The sequence below is a fragment of the Callithrix jacchus genome, chromosome 12 (genome assembly GCF_049354715.1).
Source record: "Callithrix jacchus isolate 240 chromosome 12, calJac240_pri, whole genome shotgun sequence".
Lineage (NCBI taxonomy): Eukaryota > Metazoa > Chordata > Mammalia > Primates > Cebidae > Callithrix > Callithrix jacchus.
Genome location: NC_133513.1, coordinates 119,132,443 through 119,150,965, shown reverse-complemented (window position 1 = coordinate 119,150,965; position 18,523 = coordinate 119,132,443). Strand labels below are relative to the sequence as shown.

Below are 18,523 nucleotides of genomic sequence, written 5' to 3'. Positions count from 1 at the left end.
CTCCACCTGGGTTCCCCCCAACACGCACACTGCAGCCAGGACCCTCCTCGAAGCATGAGCTGGACAATCACAGGGCTCCCCTCCTGAGTTTGCTCTCTCAGGAATCACTGTCCTTCACTGCCTGGTATTTGGTGTCTTGCAAACTGTTGTTTCACACATTTTGTCCACTGTTTGCTTGTTTCATGCAGGAGGGAAAATCCAGTACCTGCTTTTCCATCTTGGATGTGCGACTCTTAAATTATTATTTTTTCCTTTCCTAGCACCAGAAAGTTTGATGCAGGCATTGGAAGACTTAGATTATCTGGCAGCACTAGATAATGATGGAAATCTTTCTGAATTTGGAATCATAATGTCAGAGTTTCCTCTTGATCCACAACTCTCAAAGTCTATCTTAGCGTCCTGTGAATTTGACTGTGTAGATGAAGTGCTAACAGTCGCTGCCATGGTAACAGGTACTCCTTAATGAATATTTCTTTTCTTTTTTTGCAAATCTGCACCAGGTATAGATTTAAATGGGATCCATTTGAAATAATATTTTAAGGAGCACATATCAGAGATGGTGATCAAGTCATTGAACCTTTTGAAATGATAGTGAGGGACTTAATAGGTTAGAAAAGGAAAATTTTAATATGAAAAATTATCTAATATAAGAAAACTAACTCAAAGTGCAGCAAATTTATACATCAGATAGATGAAAACATACTAGGTTTCTTTGCTGAAGGCATCAGTGCAGATGAAGAAAATGTATCACTAGAGGTGTTTTCCCCCAAACAATGATGTGTGCTTGTTTTTTATTTCCTATTGACTTCATTCATCCCGGCTCGTATGTTTTAATTTATTCTAATACTGGCAGAACAGACCAACCATTGTGCTGTATCAGAGCTGGTTCTTGTGCCTGGACCTCTGAGTACCTCAGGTTTTCCCTGCTCCTGATGGAATATAAGCAGGGTATTAACCATATTCAGTTGACCTTAGAAAAGCAAACACACACACACACAAGAAGAGAAAGAATTAGGACGACTCACTTTAAATTTCACGATTTCTAAGAAAACAAGAATAACACATTTATTCAGAGAACCAAGACAGGAGCGGTTCCACCAACATTATGACCCCATGTTACGGTAAGATGAAATGTCTTCATTATTGCTAACTGTGACCTTTTGCATTTTAAAGCTCCAAATTGCTTTTCACATGTGCCACATGGAGCTGAAGAGTCTGCCTTGACTTGTTGGAAGTCATTTTTACACCCTGAAGGAGATCACTTTACCCTCATCAACATTTACAAGGCCTACCAGGACACAACTCTGAATTCTACCAGTGAGTGTAAGTGAATGCTCAGAAATTACCTTCTAATTCCACCTTCCTTTCCCCAGAGAAGTCTGAGTCCTTATTAGTAATTCATCAAACACTCTTCTTCTCTAGCCCCATTGCCACTTGAATGCAATGGCACTTGAGGCCCTAAACACACTGATAGACATCTGCAAAGTGGAAGACGCTCCTTCCTGCTCCCATGGAGCTCTGTACTTCCAGAGCTCCAGCACTGCACTCAGTCAGCCTTCAGAGCAAGCTTGCTTGGGATACAGTGACGGGGGACACAGACCCATAGATGGGTCGTCAGAGGAAGACAAGGAACAGCCACCACTACATACCCACTGAGTCAGAGCTGTGCTGTGCACCCTCTGTATCCTGGCACATTCACCATGCACATGCAGAGAGGCTGCAGAGCTCCAGATACTGGTGCAGAATAGGCTGGGGAGCTGAGGGGAAGCTGCAGAGCTGCTGACGAAGCTTGGCAGGGAGAGCAGAGGATATCCAGAGAACAGAATGGCGTGTGTCAAAGCACAGCCACAAAGTCCTGTGTAAGCCTGAAGGACAGTGGATAGATTACCTGTCACAGAAACATACCCACAAGTGAACTGGAAGCTCCTATGCAAACAGACACAAGAGGAGGGCAAACAGGGCAAAGCAGTGTGGCGGAGGCTGGAGCCGCCCTCAAAGGGCAGCCAGTAAGGAGGTCCTTCCCTCAAAGGATTTTTCTTACCTTTGTTTTCTATGATGCATCTTTTACCTCCTTTGCTCTGAAAGATGGTGTGAAAATATGTGAGGTAGTATGAAAAATATGACAGCAATTTGAAAGACCGTAGAACTGTATAAAGAACAGGGAGTTAGTGAGTCAGAGCTGAGAAGAAAAAGTTGTCAGTGGAGCCGGAAAGTACACGGGAATTTGATGGCATCTTTTGAGGGCATGCTGAATGGGCGACACTCTGTGACTAAGTACATGCTCTGGTTGCTCCGAGCAGCCTGAGTGGACAGGACGAGGTAAACGAGGGTCTTCTGTCCATGGCGCCATGGCCATGTGCATTCCCAGATCCATCTTAAATAATTACAGGTGACAAGAAAAACTAACTTCAAACTCACCCAGATGCCTGAATTTTAACATAAAAGTTACAGCTAGGGTAGATAGATGAGCTTAACTGTAACGTAATTAATTCCCAAATCAACCCAGTAGTAATCCTTTTATCATTAAATAAAATATGAGATATTTTCATAGATCAAAGGAACTTATACTGCGGGCTTTTTTCTGCCTAGTTTGATTAAATGGGGCCACATACATCCTTGCTGTAGGCATAGAGACAAAATAAAGAACTTACAAAATCCTGTCTGGCCTTTATGAGCTACAGGTTAGTTATATACATCTTCAGTCACCACTAGGAAGAGTTTCCACAGTTGGCTGGGATCACAGAATCCCCGCAAGTGGCATGGGTGCTATGAGTGGCACCGTCTCCCTTCCTGGTAGTGCCCTGACAGCTGACTTCACAGGCACCAGAAATCCTTGTCCTTGCTGCCTTCCTGCCACTCACCTATGTGGCCTCCTTTGTAGGAGAGGAGAGCATAGGGCTTAAAGATGGTAACTCCTTGGCCTGGCCTCTTTAGAGCTTCTGACAAATCATTGCTAAATGGCCTTGTGTTCTTTTCCTCCTAGACTGTGTTGAAAAGTGGTGTCATGATTACTTCCTCAACTGTTCAGCACTCAGAATGGCAGATGTTATCCGAGCTGAACTCTTAGAAATTATCAAGCGAATTGAGCTTCCCTATGCAGAACCTGCTTTTGGCTCCAAGGAAAACACTGTGAACATAAAGAAAGCTCTTCTGTCCGGTTACTTTATGCAGGTGAGAAAGCACGGGGTCGCCTTGACATAGGCTTTCCTGAACTGCGCATACTCAGAACCTGCTGCCAACAGTCACTCACTTAGGATGATGATTTTGACACTAACTTTAAGTAAAACCAAAAATCCATGCTTTTTTTTTTTCGAGACGGAGTTTCGCTCTTGTTACCCAGGCTGGAGCGCAATGGCGCGATCTCGGCTCACCGCAACCTCCGCCTCCTAGGGTCAGGCAGTTCTACTGCCTCAGCCTCCTGAGTAGCTGGGATTACAGGCACGCGCCACCATGCCCAGCTAATTTTTTGTATTTTAAGTAGAGATGGGGTTTCACCATGTTGACCAGGATGGTCTCAATCTCTTGACCTCGTGATCCACCTGCCTCGGCCTCCCAAAGTGCTGGGATTACAGGCGTGAGCCACCGCGCCCGGCCAATCCATGTTTATAGTAAAGATTTGGTACTTAAATATCCTTCCCCTCAAGGGAATAAAGGTCCAAGGCAGAATATATAGTCTTAATGGAGAAAAATGACGTTTCAGTATGCATTTCCTCGTCTGTCAAGTTCCTACATCACAGGGTTATTGTGTGCTTAACACCAAGTGTAAAGCGCTTGGCATTGGAGTGTGTCACCCATAGTATGGCGGGTCATGTGCTAAGTTTCATCTCATGGCCAAAACATTAATCTCAGAGCTGCATTATTTTAGCACAGTGCCCTGCTGTTGCTGAAGTTACTTAATATCAGTGTCTCAAAGTTTTAGGCAAAACATGCTTATGGCTTATTTTCTACATATGAAAATAGGAAACATGAGTGGCAAATTTTAGTTTTAACTATCCTGTATGAAATACTTTGGTATTTTTTTCAACAAACATTTTTGTATATTGATCTCCATATTAAATCAAAATCTTTTTTCTTTAAAACTCTGCCTTTCAGATTGCTCGGGATGTTGATGGATCAGGTAACTACTTAATGCTGACACATAAGCAGGTTGCTCAGCTGCATCCCCTGTCTGGTTACTCAATCACCAGGAAGATGCCAGAGTGGGTCCTCTTCCATAAATTCAGCATTTCTGAGAACAATTACATCCGGATTACCTCAGAAATCTCTCCCGAACTGTAAGTTTCATGGAGAAAAAAGGGTTGTTGTTGTTTTTTTAATTCATGCCTGTAGGAGTAAATGACAAATTTGGCTTTTATTCTATTTTTAGTTGTAAAGTTTATACTAGTGCCAATCTTAATTTATGTTGAGAGTACCTACTAAGGGCAGGCCTCTGTGGATGATACCTAGGAAATGTCCCTGCCTGTGAGAGGACAGCATAGAAAAGACAGTGTCAAAATAAACACAAAGACTGTGTGTCTTGAAGAACTGAATGCTGGAGAAACTGTGCAGGTTTGCAGGTGCACTGACCTTGAGAAATGAGCTTAGCCATCTTTCAAGAGCCACTGCAGTTGGAGCTGTCAGGGAGGAGGAAGGAGGAGAGGTTGAAGAGACAGGCACCAGAGGTGTAAGGCTTTGTGGGCCACATAGTTTAGATTTTATCCAAGTGCAGTACACAGGAACTGGAGCATTTTAAGCAAGAGTAGCATATTCTCTGCAGTTTTAAGGATCACTGTAGCTGGCCAGGCACAGTGGCTCACACCTGTAATTCCAACACTTTGGGAGGCCAAGGCGGGAGGATGGCTTGAGCTCAAGAGTTCAACACCAGCCCTGGCAACATAGCAAGACTCTGTCTCTACAAAATAAAAAAAAAATAGCTGGTGTGGTGGCACATGCCTGTAGTCCAGGCTACTTGGGAGACTGCAGTGAAGGATCGTCTGAGCCCAGGAGGTCAAGGTTGCAGTGAGCTAGCTATGGTTACACCACTGCACACCAGTCTGGGAGACAGAACAAGACCGTGTCTAAAAATAAAAAAATAACTAGTTTCTACATGAATGGAAAGGAGGGGCAATGGCAAGAGTGAGACTACTCCACTAGTCTTTCAGAGGCCACAGCAGAGTCTGGATCCATTTTGAAGGTACCACTCCAACAAGTAGTGTTCAAGGCAGCAACCGAGAGTGACTCACAGGTGTCTGACTTACACAGCTGGATGTGGAGTGGCACTAAGACGACAAAGAAGCAAAGATACCCCCTCTATTCCCTACTCAAAGCTCTCCCAAGCATAAGATCAGTGCCTCTCACATCGTGATGGGCCTTAGGGGAATTATTAGTTTCCACCAAAGGTTAGTGGTAGACAGCACTTCCACTGTATGGCATCCACTAGAAAAGCCAACTTATTCTAGAAATGCAAGAGGATTGGCTACAGGAAAACCAGAAAGTATTTGTTTTACAAAGTCAGGCTGAGACACTGAGGAGTTCAAATTAAATACCGGTTCTATTGGTAGATTCTGCAGGGGATGGGAGGTGCCCAGACATAGTGTTTGGGGTCTCTCACCACCTTCCCCACTCAAAATCTAATCTTTCTGTTTTAAACAGATTTATGCAACTGGTACCACAATACTATTTCAGTAATCTGCCTCCTAGTGAAAGTAAGGATATTCTACAGCAAGTAATGGATGCCCTATCCCCTATTCCAACAATGAATAAGGAACAGAAAATGTGTGAGAAGTGCCCTGAAACTGCTGAACAGAGGTGCGCTCTCCAGTGACTCCCCACCAAGCAACACAAGGTGCGGCCGCGTCCCAAAGTTAGCTGGATGGCTGAACTCCGGAGTGATGTATGTGCAGATGTGTTACGTGAAGACGGATTTCCTACCCACAGGATAGTCTTGAAAAAACACTGTATATTATTTTAAAATAAAAAACAGAAGTTTTTATTGAGTTCTTTAAATTACATGTTTTTCTTCTTCCTGGAAAAGTTTTTAAATCAACCATTCATAATTTGACCAAAATTTTTAAAAACTGATATTCTGTAAATGTGTCACAGACACACGGGACAGAACCCTACTTTTTGTAGAGGACCTTACGCCGAATAAAGTTATGAGTTTTTCAGTAATTCTCCACTGAGTTTTCTGGTAATTTTACAAAAGCAAGCCCATCACTGTCCATTGGAAATGGGTTACACAGATAGATATTCTTTCAGTTTATCCATTATTTCGTTCATCTTGTTGCCTGGAATTAACATCACAGTTCGCAAAGGCTTCATTGGTACGTCATCAAAAGACCATCTGCCACCCAGACAGGTGTCGCTCTCCTCCTGCACTGAGTAGCTGAACTTCAGAATTGCCTTCTAAACCAAGTAAGTAACCATGAATTAAAAATCTGGACAACCCAAAGACAAAACCCATTTAATCTACGACAAAGAATATTATGTTTGGCATACAGTTAAGTTTAAGAATGAGAACTAAAAGGAAGCAAAACTCAGAATAAAACAAGTTCAAATGGGACATTCACGAAGAAGTTACAAAACACAAACCAAGTAGATTTTTAACCCACGTGAGGAACAGGGATACAGGTGTGCAATTTCTAAGAGGTGAACAAGCAGCTAAGTGATATTTTCATTTAATTGTCCAATATCTTGTGATAAGTGAAATTAAGACTCATAACATTTGATAATTAACAAGAACCGGTCTTCAAACACTGTCTTTTCTCACTTTCTCAGCGGCTTAGCATCAGGCTTTTGTGTGAAAACAAAGTAAAAATCTGCATACCTCATCATCTTAAAACACCAATACATACTCCCCCTAGATGGTCTACCTGAGGTACTGAAGCTTATGTTTTGTAAAAATTGTGTTTACCATTTACCTCCTGGAAAAAAGGGCACAGCTGAATATGCAGTACTTTAGTCTTCCGGAGACATCTTAAAAGTGGTATCACCCAATTCAGGAAAGTATGTTCCCCTCAGAGATACACTTCAAGATTTTTTTTTTTGAGACGGAGTTTTGCTCTTTCTGCCTAGGCTGGAGTGCAGTGGCTTGATCTCAACTCACTGCAGCTTCCATTTCCCAGGTTCAAGCAATTCTCCTGCCTCAGCCTCCCAAGTAGCTGGGATTACAGGTATTTGCCACCATGCCCAGCTAAATTTTTTTTTTGTATTTTTAGTAGAGACAGGGTTTCTCCATGTTGGCCGGTCTGATCTCAAACTCCTAGCCTCAGGGCCAACTCACCCGCCTCAGCTTCCTAAAGTGCTGGGATTACAGGCATGAGCCACGGCACCTGGCCCACTTCAAGATTTTTGAGAGGCAGACAGCGTGAGAAAGAATATTCTCTGGTATATGGCTATCCATCACATATAAGCTATCTTTATTGGAAAAAAATGCTGGAGAAATCCCACCAGCGGGATGACATCCACGACTAAGAGCAAAGAGTAGCAGGGGTGCCCCAGCTTCCACATTTCCCTCATCTCCCTATGACATAAAGTCCACATCTGTAAACCCCAGACTAATGTCTACCTCTCCGCCTGGTTTTAGCATGAAACATTTCACAGGGAGCATATTATAAATGCCTAAACATTCTTAGCAGGTTAGTAACTTTTCTCCTCCTCCTCACACTCATAGCCACCGTGCAGGTGGGGAGGCTGGTGCCTAGCCTCTTGAGTACCTACTATGTGTCTTGCACTATGTTAGCTGCTAGCTCGTGGGGAAACACAAAAAACATAGTGGCCAAACTTGAAAGACTTGGACATAAGGTGGGAGAATGAGAAATCTTGATAAATCATTTTCAAGAAAATCCTTATTTCCATCTAAACAAACAGGATAGTCTTACCTCATAGAAAAATTCTTCCTCTGCATTTGCAAACATTAACTCATCTTTCTTTTGGTTGCTCCATTTCTTTCTGGAATTGTTTTTTCCTGCTTCCACAAATGTCTTACTAATCAGAAGGTAAAAGCAGCACTTCCCACATGGCTTATTGGTTTTGTGTGCCTCCACTACTTCTTTCCTACAAGGCATACACAGAGTTTGTTTACCTGCTGGATCAAGTGAAATCCATCAACAAATCACAGCACAGAAAAAACCAATGAGGCATCTTCAGTGGGTTCTGCTATGTTGGTGGCATTCAATCTGGACACTTAGTCTAAAGCAATGATTTTTATTTACATCATCAGTTGCATTTTGGATTATGAACCACTTTTTATAATAAATTGTATGATACATCTCTGATTTATATAGCAACTAACAGATGAATCTCAAATTCACTCAATATAACATCACTACTTGCCTGTGTAGAAGTTAAAAATACATGAATCTGAATTTTTGGAAGCAATGAGCATTGAACTGAAACACACAGAGGTATACAGACACAAGCAATGTCACTACAGCCTGTGACGACTACAGTCTCTTAATTGCTAGAGTCTGAAACTAACTTCTGACATACTGCAGCAACTGCAAACACATACCCTAAATTCTAGCAATGGAATGGCAATGAAACCTTAATGTTTCTTCTTTCTGAATATTAAACATAGTCTTGTGCATCTGGATGCCCTCGAACAAAAGAAGAAACTCAGAACAACCCTCTTCTTCAGCTTTCCCTTTTTTTTTTTCTTTTTTTTGGAGACAAAATCTCAGTCTGTTGCCCAGGCTGCTGTTGCCCAGGCTGCAGCGTACAATGGCGCAATCTCAGCTCACTGCAACCTCCACCTCCCACGTTCAAACGATTTTCATGCCTCAGCCTCCCAAGTAGCTGAGATTACAGGCCTGCACAACCATGCCCAGCTAATTTTTTTTTTTTTTGGTAATTTTAGAATTGGGGTTTTGCCATGTTGGCCAACCTGGTCTCAAACTCCTAGCCTCAAGCAATCTGCTAGCCTCAGCCTCCCAAAGTGCTGGAATTACAGGTGTGAGCCACCACACCTGGCCTACCCCCACCAACCACCTTTTTTTTTTTTTTTTTTTTTTTTTTTAAAGAGACAGGGTCTTGTAATGTTGCCCGGGCTGGAGTGCAGTCGGTATTCACAGGCACAGTCATCACACACTGCAGCTTGGAACTCCTGGCCTCAAGCTTTCCTCCCGAGTAGCTGGGACTACAGGTATGTGCTACTGTGGTTGGCTCTCCAGTGGTGCGATCCCGGCTCACTGCAACCTCTGCCTCCCGGGTTCAAATGATTCTCCCTGCCTCAGCCTCCTGAGTAGCTGGGATTACAGGAACCTGCCACCATGCCTGGCTAATTTTTGTATTTTTTTTAGTAGAGACAGGGTTTCACCATGTTGGCCAGGCTGGTCTCAAACTCCTGACCTCAGGTGATCCACCCGCCTTAGCATCCCAAAGTGCTGGGATTAGAGTGTGAGCCAGTATGCCTCACTTCAACTTTCTTTTAACAAAACTAGGAGAAAGCAAATCACCCTTCTATAAAAGCAAATAAACGTGAGCTTCAGCTGATCAGGAAAAAAAAAAAAACACTTAAGGCACCAGAAACACAATCTGAGCTGCAGCTGAGAGAACAGGGAGCAGGAGGTAAGCAGCACTGAATCCCTAGGAAAAACAGCAAACCTAAAGGTTTCCAGAGTAGAACTGTATTCCTACGGCTATTTAAAGGGAAACCACAACACAAGTGCTGTGACTTCTGAGAAAGAATATTCTATCAAGAAGCTGTCAGGCCAGGTGTGGTGGCTCACGCCTATAATCCCAGCACTTTGGGAGGCCAAGGCGGGCAGATCACAAGGTCAGGAGTTTGAGACCAGGCTGGCCAATGTAGTGAAACCCCATCTCTACTAAAAATACAAAAAATTAGCTGAGCATGGTGATGGCTGCCTGTAATCCTAGCTACTCGGAAGGCTGAGGTAGGAGAATTGCTTGAACCTGGAGGGCGGAGGTTGCAGTGAGCCGAGATTGCGTTATCACATTCCAGCCCAAGTGACAGAGCAAGACTTCAACTCCAAAAAAAAGAGGAACCTGTTTAGGCCAAGAGCTGCGACTGACACCTGTAATCCCAACACTGGGGGGCCAAGGCAGGAAGATCACTTTAGCCTAGGAGTTCAAGACCAGCCTGGGCAACATGGCAAGACCCTGTCTCTACCCAAAAAAAAAAAAAAAAATTACATAGATGGAAATAAATAAGTGAATCTGCCTATATTATGCCCTCCATTGCAAAGCACAAGCAATACAATTCTTACTACACTCAGTCTGCTAGATTTCGCGGCTACATTTGAAATATTTTTGTAATCTTAAAACTCCTGCATTAAAAAAACAGAACAACAAAAAACCCTGAAAAACTAGACACAGTATCAGGACTATGGTTTCCTTAGTTATGAAACACACCAAGAGAATTTGGGAATTTTACCAGTTTTGTTATTGTTGTAATTGTTCAGCATTTGTGTTGCAGAAAGCTGTATGTAAAGGTGTAAAACTTCAATCAAATGGGGATTGAAAAGTCTACATGAAATTATCTACTTAGATACCACTTAAATCTTAAGTTTAAAGATGGTTAAGATTATTGACACAAACTCTTTAAAAAGCCAGTTAATAATGTATGCACTTCACAGGAGGCTTCTTCCACTTCTCTCACACTAAACCCACTTAACCCAAGGACAGAGCTCCTTATTTATCTACATATTCTACTTAAATGACATTTCTGAATCTACTTTGGAAAAAAATTACTGTTCAAAGGCATTTTCCTAAGTCTCTTACTGAAGCTGCTGGTACATGGGCAGAGCGATCTGTGGAGGGACGTTAATGAATCTTTCACTTAGGAGAAGGCCCACAGCCTTGGTGGTGTCATTTAAAAGCTTGTCCAGCTGTTCAACCATGCTCTTTTCACAGTTCTTCTCACAGAAGCTTAGAATCAACTCTTTAATTTGTTCAGCACACTGAGTACCCTAGAAAGCAAAGAGAAAGTTTGTTTTCTATTACAGCCAACCACTTACAGGAGAAAACCTGAAAGTGAGAGCTATCACTTTTCATCTTACAGCTAAGGGCAGTTTGCTGCCACAGCCTTTAGCATCTTGTACGTCTTCAGTGTTGATCGCTTAAGTATTTCTTAAAAGCAAACACACTGGTTACTTACCATCCCATGATCAGTGGTAAGAAGGTCATAATTAACATTCAGACACACTGGAATAGCAACTCTAGTCCACCTCATAAAGATAGATGGAAGTAGCTGGAAAGTTCATTTCAAAATGAAAGATTAAGTGTAGCCTGCATCTTATTCCGAGGAGGGTAAGCAGCTGATTTACTTTTATTACAACTCATTAGTCAATAAAAACCGATGAAGCAAAACAAAATAAAATGTCAGTAAGTGCCCTCAACTTTGAAGCAACAAAGCCTCAGAATATCCCCACCACACAAGTAGTAAAGATAACAGCTGCAGAGACACAGTACCAACAGCTCCTGCATCAGTACCAACATCAGGACTGCCAAACCAGATGATTCCCTAAACCACAGGGAGTAAACAACTTTAACTGGGTACAGATTATTCAAAACACCATCACCTTCATATTGAAAATGGATTATAATAACAGCACTTATCCCTCTCGTTAATATCATCATCTGACATAAAAGATATATCCACCATGCATTAAATAGAAGTGGTTTTGGCCTAAGAAATAACCATTGAGATGTCACCCCGTGAAACCAACCTTTCTTTCAGTTAAATTCAAAAGGCTTATGAAACCAAAAATCTCATCTTCATCCACATCATCATCGCTGTCTTCTGAAACATTCGTTTGCTATTTTAAAAGAAAAAATATTTTAATTTTATATTTAGTTGAGTATAATACCAAGTCTTGGGATGTAGGCCTCATTTATCTTTTCACTTTTCAAAAGCAAAACTCTGTTTTACCGCCGTCATCTTAGAAAGCATTATATTTTAAATACTGTCACAGTTTTACCACTATCATCTTGGAAAGCACTGTATCTTAAATACTGTATGACCTTGTTCAGTTCACTTTACCTCCCTCGACTCTGTTCCTCTTTTTAGATTCTGGAAAGATTGAAACTTCTCTGTACCAGATTCTTAAGTCATTTTCTTTTACCAGATTCTCAATATAAAATGAATCCAGAAGAGATAAAACCTCAGAAATAAAGCACTTTCATTGGTTTTCTAAACAATTTGGCTGGAGCCAAGCCTTGCCTCCCTGCTGGCTCACAGCATTGTTTCATCTAAAAATCGCGTGTTTCGAGAGCACTTGTCTTGACGTAATGGTGAAACTGGGCAGTGCTCGAGGGCCACTTACACCTCACAAGGGCAAGAGAGAAGGGAAAAAAGAGAAACCTGCCCTTTGTAGGGACTGACTCCCCTGAACGCTCTGGGTAGTCCCTTTACTAAGAACAAGAAGTCTCTATCCTCGGGACGCCTCAAGCATCTCTGGAGAAGCCAAAGAAGCCACAATTATAGCTGCAGAGCTACTGATGTGATTATCCATTTAAAGGGTGAATCCTGCCATTAGACAATAACCTCTTTCAAGGATAAAAATAACTGCTTCTCCTCCATATCCATTAGGTCTTCTAAGACACTAATTAGCTAGAGATCACATTTGTTTGATGAAAGAGCAGGTGGTCTGCTTTTTCCCACTGTCCTAATAAAAGGAAGCCCCAATAGGTTTAATTTCTCATTTATATTGAGTGTGATAAGGTTACTAATGTCAGAAGGCTTGAAAAGTGTCCACTGTATTTAGTAATAAGTATGTTGGTGATCCTATCATTCAATGTCAGAATTTTTATGGCGTAAAAGTCAGATAAGAGTGTCTGAAGAATGAAAAGGAGGACAGGAAGTAGAAACCATGAATAAGATTACTTTTCAAGATTTTTGGCTCTGAAGGTAATGTAGTTAGAGTGGAACATTTGACTGAATGGAGCTTTTGTTTGCTGTGTTTTTCACAATAGGCTAGGGAACAGGTGCTGTAAACAGGAAAAAGACATCAACAGTGACAGCTACACATGTGTAGCACTTGTCAGTTGCCAGACACTGTTCTAAGCAGTCAGCAACTCATTTTGTTTACCCATGCACTCTACAAGGTAGATGCTAGTATCGTCCTCATTTTCAGAGGTGGAAATGGAAATTAAGGTACTGTGGCAGATTGTATCTTTCACAAACAGCCCCAATGGATTTCTTCTTGGACATGCTCTTCTGACAAAGTGACCTAGACACTTTTCTCATGGAGTGGTGGGGTCAATGTGCCCTTCCCTAGGTAGAAATTTGTATCTGTACTGACAAATCAAATGGTGGAAATGGCACTATTTCATCACTTCTGCCTGGTTCTTTTGGGCTGCTTGCTCATGGAACCAAACCAATGTGTAGCGAGGCCCACATGGAGAGGAACTGAGGCCCCTGGTCCAGAGTCCCAGCTAAGCTCCCGACAGACAGCTAGGGCTAACTTGCCAGTCAGGTGACTGAGCCATCTTGAAAGGGAATCCTCCAGCCCCCAGTCAAGCCTCTCCGGCTAACATGATAATGGAGATGGGTTGTGCCCACTAAGCTTTGTCCAAACTGCAGATCCATCAGCCAAATAAATGACTGCTGCTATTTTATGACACTGAGCTATGGGGTGGTTTGTTATGCAAACACATAACCCAAAGAACCAGCAGATGACAGGCAACAGAGCCAGGGTCCAACCTAGTCCTTATTTTGTTGCGCTCTCTACAACATCTATCTGGTAAGGATGACAATCCCCACCTCCTTTAAATGTTCTCTTCCTTGCTGTGCATGACATCACTGCACTGCTGTTTCTTCTACTTCTCCAGCCATCCTTTTTCATCTCTCTTGCTGGCTCTGCCACTTATGTTACTCATCCAAGTATTCTTGGTATTACTAAGGTATCTGTCCCTTCCCTCCCTGTGCAATCCCAATCACTTCTATGATTCAATAACATTTACTACAAACTCCCAAGTCTCCAGGGCTCCACCTGCTACCCAGTATCTCACAGGTAATTCAAACTCAAAATGTACAAATCCAAACTCACGTTCCCCCTCCTAACCTGAACTTCTCCATGTTTGCAATCCTGTTTGCTCAAGCTAGAAACCTGGAAGACATCCTTGACTCCTTTTCCTCTCACTTTCAGACCCAATCAGGGACTAAACTCCATCATATTTCATCTCCCAAATATTTTTCAAATGAGCCCACTTCTCTCCCTCTCCATTGCCACTACCTGGACTATTGCATTTAATAACCTTGGATTACTGCAATGACCTTCTGACCAGTCTCCCTCCCTCCAGTAATACTGCCTTCCAATTCAAGCTAAACAGAATGAATAACTCATTTTTTCCCCCAGATATAGGGTCTTGCTGTGTTGCCAGGCTAGAGTGCAGTGGCACAATCAAAGCTCAGCCTTGAACTCCCTGGCTCAAGAGATCCTTCTACCACAGTCAACTGGGTAAAAAGAGTATAGGTATGTGCCATTATGCCCGGCTAATTTTTGTTATTTTTTGTAGAGACAGAGTGTTGCTATGTTGCCCAGGATGGTCTTGAAGTCCTGGCCTCAAGCGAGCCTCCTACCTTGGCTTCCCAAACTGCTGGGATTATAGGCATGAGCCACCATGCCAAGTATGAACTAAATAAAGAACTCATTTAATCAGAAAAAAACCCAATTGTCCTGCTTACCTTAATCACACTCCCAATATGGTTCTGTTGAATTAAGACATCTGTTAGCTCTGCAGTGTTCACAGGAGCCTTTAGAAAAAGCTAAAAGGAGGAAAAATTATTTTAAATTAAGATCAAAGCATGATTTCTAATAACTTCAAATCCCATACTCAAATACAAATAATAAAATTTCTGTGACTTGATTAAAAAGATGACCTAGAAAAGCAATCCTAAGAGGGAAAGAAAAGCCCAGGAGAGTCAGAAAGAAGCTAAAGATTAGGAAATTTCAGAGAAGCAGTCAGTGGTAATACAGAAGTAATGGGGGAGGGAGAGAAAAAAAAGGGAGAAAAGAGAGAGGATGGACATAAGGCCAAAGAATCTGGTGAAAAGAACAGTGGAGGCTATAAAGGTTAAAGAACCAAAGTCATATTACATGAGTCAACAAATAAGGAGAAGCAGCAAGCATCAATGTTGTAGCACCAAACAGCACAGTTACAGGACTACTGAGAATTGTGAATTAGAGAAAACAAAACAGTAGCTCAACTAATTAGCAGATGAAACGAAATAGTTCTTCCTTCCAGGCAAGGCAGAGAGGAGAGAAATGGAAATTCTAAAGAGATGAATTTGAGAGAGCCTGTACTGAACGCCCTGAATTTGCTTATTTATTTTTTTTCTTTTAGAGACAGATGCTTGCTGTTTCCCAGACCGGAGCTCAGTGGGGCATTCATAGCTCACTGCAGGCTCGAGCTCTTAAACGCAAGTAGTCCTCCAGCCTCAGCCTCTGGAGTAGCTAGGACTAAAGATGTGTGGTGCCACACCTGGCTAACTTTTTATTTTTTGTAGACCAGTTCTCACTACGTTGCCCAGGCCGGTCGCAAATTCCTGGGATCAAGCAATCCTCTCACCTCAGCCTTCCAAAGCGCAGAGATTATAGGCATGGGATTTTTCTTAGAAGAAGAAATTTATGCATAATAAATAAAAGATAATACCTGCTGCAATAATTTCTTAATTCCGTCATAATCGTTATCTGATATAGAATAAGCTTCAAATTCGATATTCACTTCCTGTAAATAACACATAAAATAGTTATCAGAAAAACTACAAACATCTAGGCTTTAAAATAGGCAAACATTGCCAAGATAGCCATCTGTAGAGAATACAAAGCACCATCACAACATTTCTTCATGACACAAAAGCCTGAGAGAACAAAACACTCAGAGTAACCTAGTTTAAATGTTGAGAAAGTCCAGTTCAAATAAACCAGTCACAGCAGCCACAAAGAAAAAATTATTTTCCTGATTGCAAAAAGAGTGGGCAAAAATAAAAATCATTTCAAAAGTCCCTGGAATTGCCTAGAGCTTAATTTAGCTCATGGATTTGAGGTTACACTTCATTCACCTAGCAAATATTTATTAAGTACCAATCCAGGTACCAAGCACTATGCCAGACACTCAAGATGAAAAGGTTATAATGGGTGTGGTGGCTCACACCTGTAAATTCAGCACTTTGGGAGGCTGAGGTGGGCAGATGAAACCCCAAATCTATACAAAAATTAGCTGGGCATGGTGGCACACACCTGTAGTCCCAGCTACTCGGGATGCTGATGAGGCAGGAGAATCGCTTGAACCCAGGAAGCAGAGGCTACAGTGAGCTGAGATTGCGCCACTGTACTCCAGCCTGGCAACAGAGCAAGACTCCGCCTCCAAAAAAAAAAAAAAAAAAAAGAAAAGGTTAGTAAGGCAGACACGAATAATCCTGCTCTCACGCAGCTTACAATTTAGGGAGGAATACAGACATTAAGGAAATATTTGTAGAAATAAAGCAAAGGTATCACAGTGCTATAACAACTTAAAAAATAAGTCAGGAAAGGAAAGGCTTCCTTAAAGAAGTGACACTTGAGCAAGGCACCAAGAAAAAGCAAAGGGGGTTGCTGGTACAGGGAACAGCACAAACTAAGGCCCTAAGGCAGAAGGAAATATCATGAGCACGAGGAACTAGAAGAAAGAATGTGTAGCTGGGCTCCCTGATCTGTATCTTCAAGACAACATAATCTAAAAGAAGATGGCACTGAAATACCAAAAACAAAACCTAGTTCCTTTTAAACACTATCAAGATCCATCCTTGAGGACCCTAAATCATACCTTGATAAATGATACAATGAACCTCGGGCTCTGATTAAATAATTTATTTTGATGCTCCTCAGGTTTTAATGGTTTGGGAATTTAGGTCTTAGCTGAAGGACAACACAGAGGAAATTAAACCCAATTTTACCTTGCCACCCGGACTATGCATATATTTAAGGCTTCCTGAATTGTTAAACTTGCAACGCCCTGGAATTGCTCTAAGCAATTTTGAAGCAATTTCAGCTCCAATTTGAACTCCTTAAGTCCAGCTTTGCAGATCAAACGCTAACTCAGCCAGATTATGTGAGTAGCAAAACACAAGGGGTAGGGTGGGAGCGTTCCAAACAGGATCAAACTAAGCCAAATAACAAATTGTCATTATTCAGGACTTAAATTTATTCCTTAGATCTAAATACATTCTGTAAATAATGCTCTTCCAGTGTTTTTTTCTTTGTGTAGACAGACACCTCGGACCTCTGTCCCAGCCTATTACGGCACCACCAGGGAAATGGGCAGCAAATGGATCATCTGTCCAGCACCCTTTTCCCGGGTGTGGGATCATCTCCACATGGTTTCAACAGGAACAGCCACGTTTGTAGAAATCAGCCCTGTCCCTCATTCCCAGGTGATTTAGAATTAAGACTGTGGTCGTCTGATAGACTTCCCATGTTAGCACAAGAATCACTGCTTTCTATAACCCATAAAATAGCCAAAGTTCTAAGTGAACAACGGTGAGATGGCATTCGAGGCACAGAGCCAAAGTAAAGATTTGTAAAGGAAGACTGATCACACAGCTGGTGAATTTAGGGACCATTTACAGAAATGACGACGGTTAAAGAGAGGGGCATGAATTATACAAATTCTGCTTTGGACAAGTTAAGGCTGGGGTATCTATTTAGACATTCAATAGTCTGAAGGATCACTCAGTCCGAATTATTTATTAAACAAATAATAAGTGCACTAGGGTAGGACCTATTCTGAAGACAGGAACCAGTTCGGTGAGATTATGAAGCCAAAGATTTACCCACGCCTTGGGTCAGCTGCCCCAGGAAACCAGAAAATACAGCCTAGCTGAGATCTGAAGAAGGAAGGGAAAGAGCATCTCTGAAAAGGCTTCTACGGTAGAACCCGGCAGGAGCCTTCGAGAAACTGAGGGCCCACGTGAGCGCAGCCTGCACAGTGCAGAGGCGGACAGCTGCTGCCCCGGGGGGAGAGGGCCGGCTCTGCGGACCCCGGGTGGCCGATTCAGGATCTGAGATTTCGGCCTGAGCACTAAAGCGGGCGAGAAGAACACACCTGCCGCGGCGGGCTTTTTAGCGGGGAAGCGGGTTGCGAGAATAACCGGATCGGGGTAGGCCTTTGAGAAATAACTACGACGGCTGCAGTGTGTCAAAGGCCGAGGAGGAACCTGAGAAACAACTTTTCTCCAGGTTCTGATCACAGACCCTCGGAACCTGGGCTTGCCACGAAGTTCATAAGCCAACTAGAGAAGTGTGTGTCCTTCTCACCTCGTCGACGACCTCGTCGTCTTCATCTTCTTCCTCGTCACTGTCGTCATCGTCTTCGTCCTCATCGTCGACTTCATCTTCCTCTTCGTCGTCGCGCGGGACCGGGGCGCCAGGCGGTTGCGGAACCCCACTTCCCACAGCCCTCCGTTTGGCCCTGGACGCCATGTTACCGCCCACACTGCGCCTGCGCAGCTTCCCGTAGCCCGACCTTACAGACCAGCCCATAGTAGCCAAGCGGGGGAGGGATTACGAAGAAGCTCAGCGATGGGTACACGCCAACCCCAATG

The 18,523-nt window shown here is 42.7% G+C and overlaps 2 protein-coding genes across 12 annotated transcripts in view; one reads left to right on the top strand and one right to left on the bottom strand.

Annotated features, from left to right (window-relative positions):
* The window catches only part of DHX32 (DEAH-box helicase 32 (putative)), a 57,388-nt gene extending 51,238 nt beyond the window's left edge, over positions 1–6,150 (top strand). For all 4 annotated transcript variants that reach the window (XM_035269421.3, XM_002756701.5, XM_008978887.4 and 1 more), the window contains 5 exons: positions 261–452; positions 1,174–1,323; positions 2,984–3,171; positions 4,093–4,274; positions 5,632–6,150. In XM_035269421.3, the coding sequence (XP_035125312.2) occupies positions 261–452; positions 1,174–1,323; positions 2,984–3,171; positions 4,093–4,274; positions 5,632–5,803 (884 nt within the window). In that variant the 3' untranslated portion in view covers positions 5,804–6,150. The remainder of the gene's footprint in view (positions 1–260; positions 453–1,173; positions 1,324–2,983; positions 3,172–4,092; positions 4,275–5,631) is intronic.
* On the bottom strand, positions 605–18,413 carry BCCIP (BRCA2 and CDKN1A interacting protein). 8 transcript variants are annotated; one of them, XM_035269429.3, is made up of 8 exons: positions 18,237–18,413; positions 15,595–15,669; positions 14,627–14,707; positions 11,667–11,756; positions 10,720–10,907; positions 7,860–8,034; positions 1,650–1,865; positions 605–970 (listed from the first exon to the last, which is right to left on the bottom strand). In XM_035269429.3, exons 1-8 carry the CDS (start codon positions 18,399–18,401, stop codon positions 962–964), a joined length of 999 nt encoding a protein of 332 aa, XP_035125320.2. In that variant the 5' UTR covers positions 18,402–18,413; the 3' UTR covers positions 605–961. The 8 variants fall into 8 exon arrangements, with proteins under 8 accessions (XP_035125320.2, XP_035125318.2, XP_078202855.1 ...); XM_035269427.3 differs by having other exon boundaries at positions 605–1,865; XM_002756702.7 differs by lacking the exons at positions 605–970; positions 1,650–1,865 and adding an exon at positions 5,945–6,384.
* Positions 18,414–18,523: the final 110 nt, after the last annotated feature.

Bases quoted from the DNA above. Each gene is read 5' to 3' on its own strand.
- BCCIP (XM_035269427.3), bottom strand. From the start codon at position 18,401: ATGGCGTCCAGGGCCAAACGGAGGGCTGTGGGAAGTGGGGTTCCGCAA. The intron at 15,670-18,236 runs GTGAGAAGGACA...TGTTATTTACAG, and splicing joins ACGACGAGGTCGTCGACGAG to GAAGTGAATATCGAATTTGA. The intron at 8,035-10,719 runs GTAAGAGACTTA...TATGCCTTGTAG, and splicing joins CCCATGTACCAGCAGCTTCA to GAAAGAAGTAGTGGAGGCAC.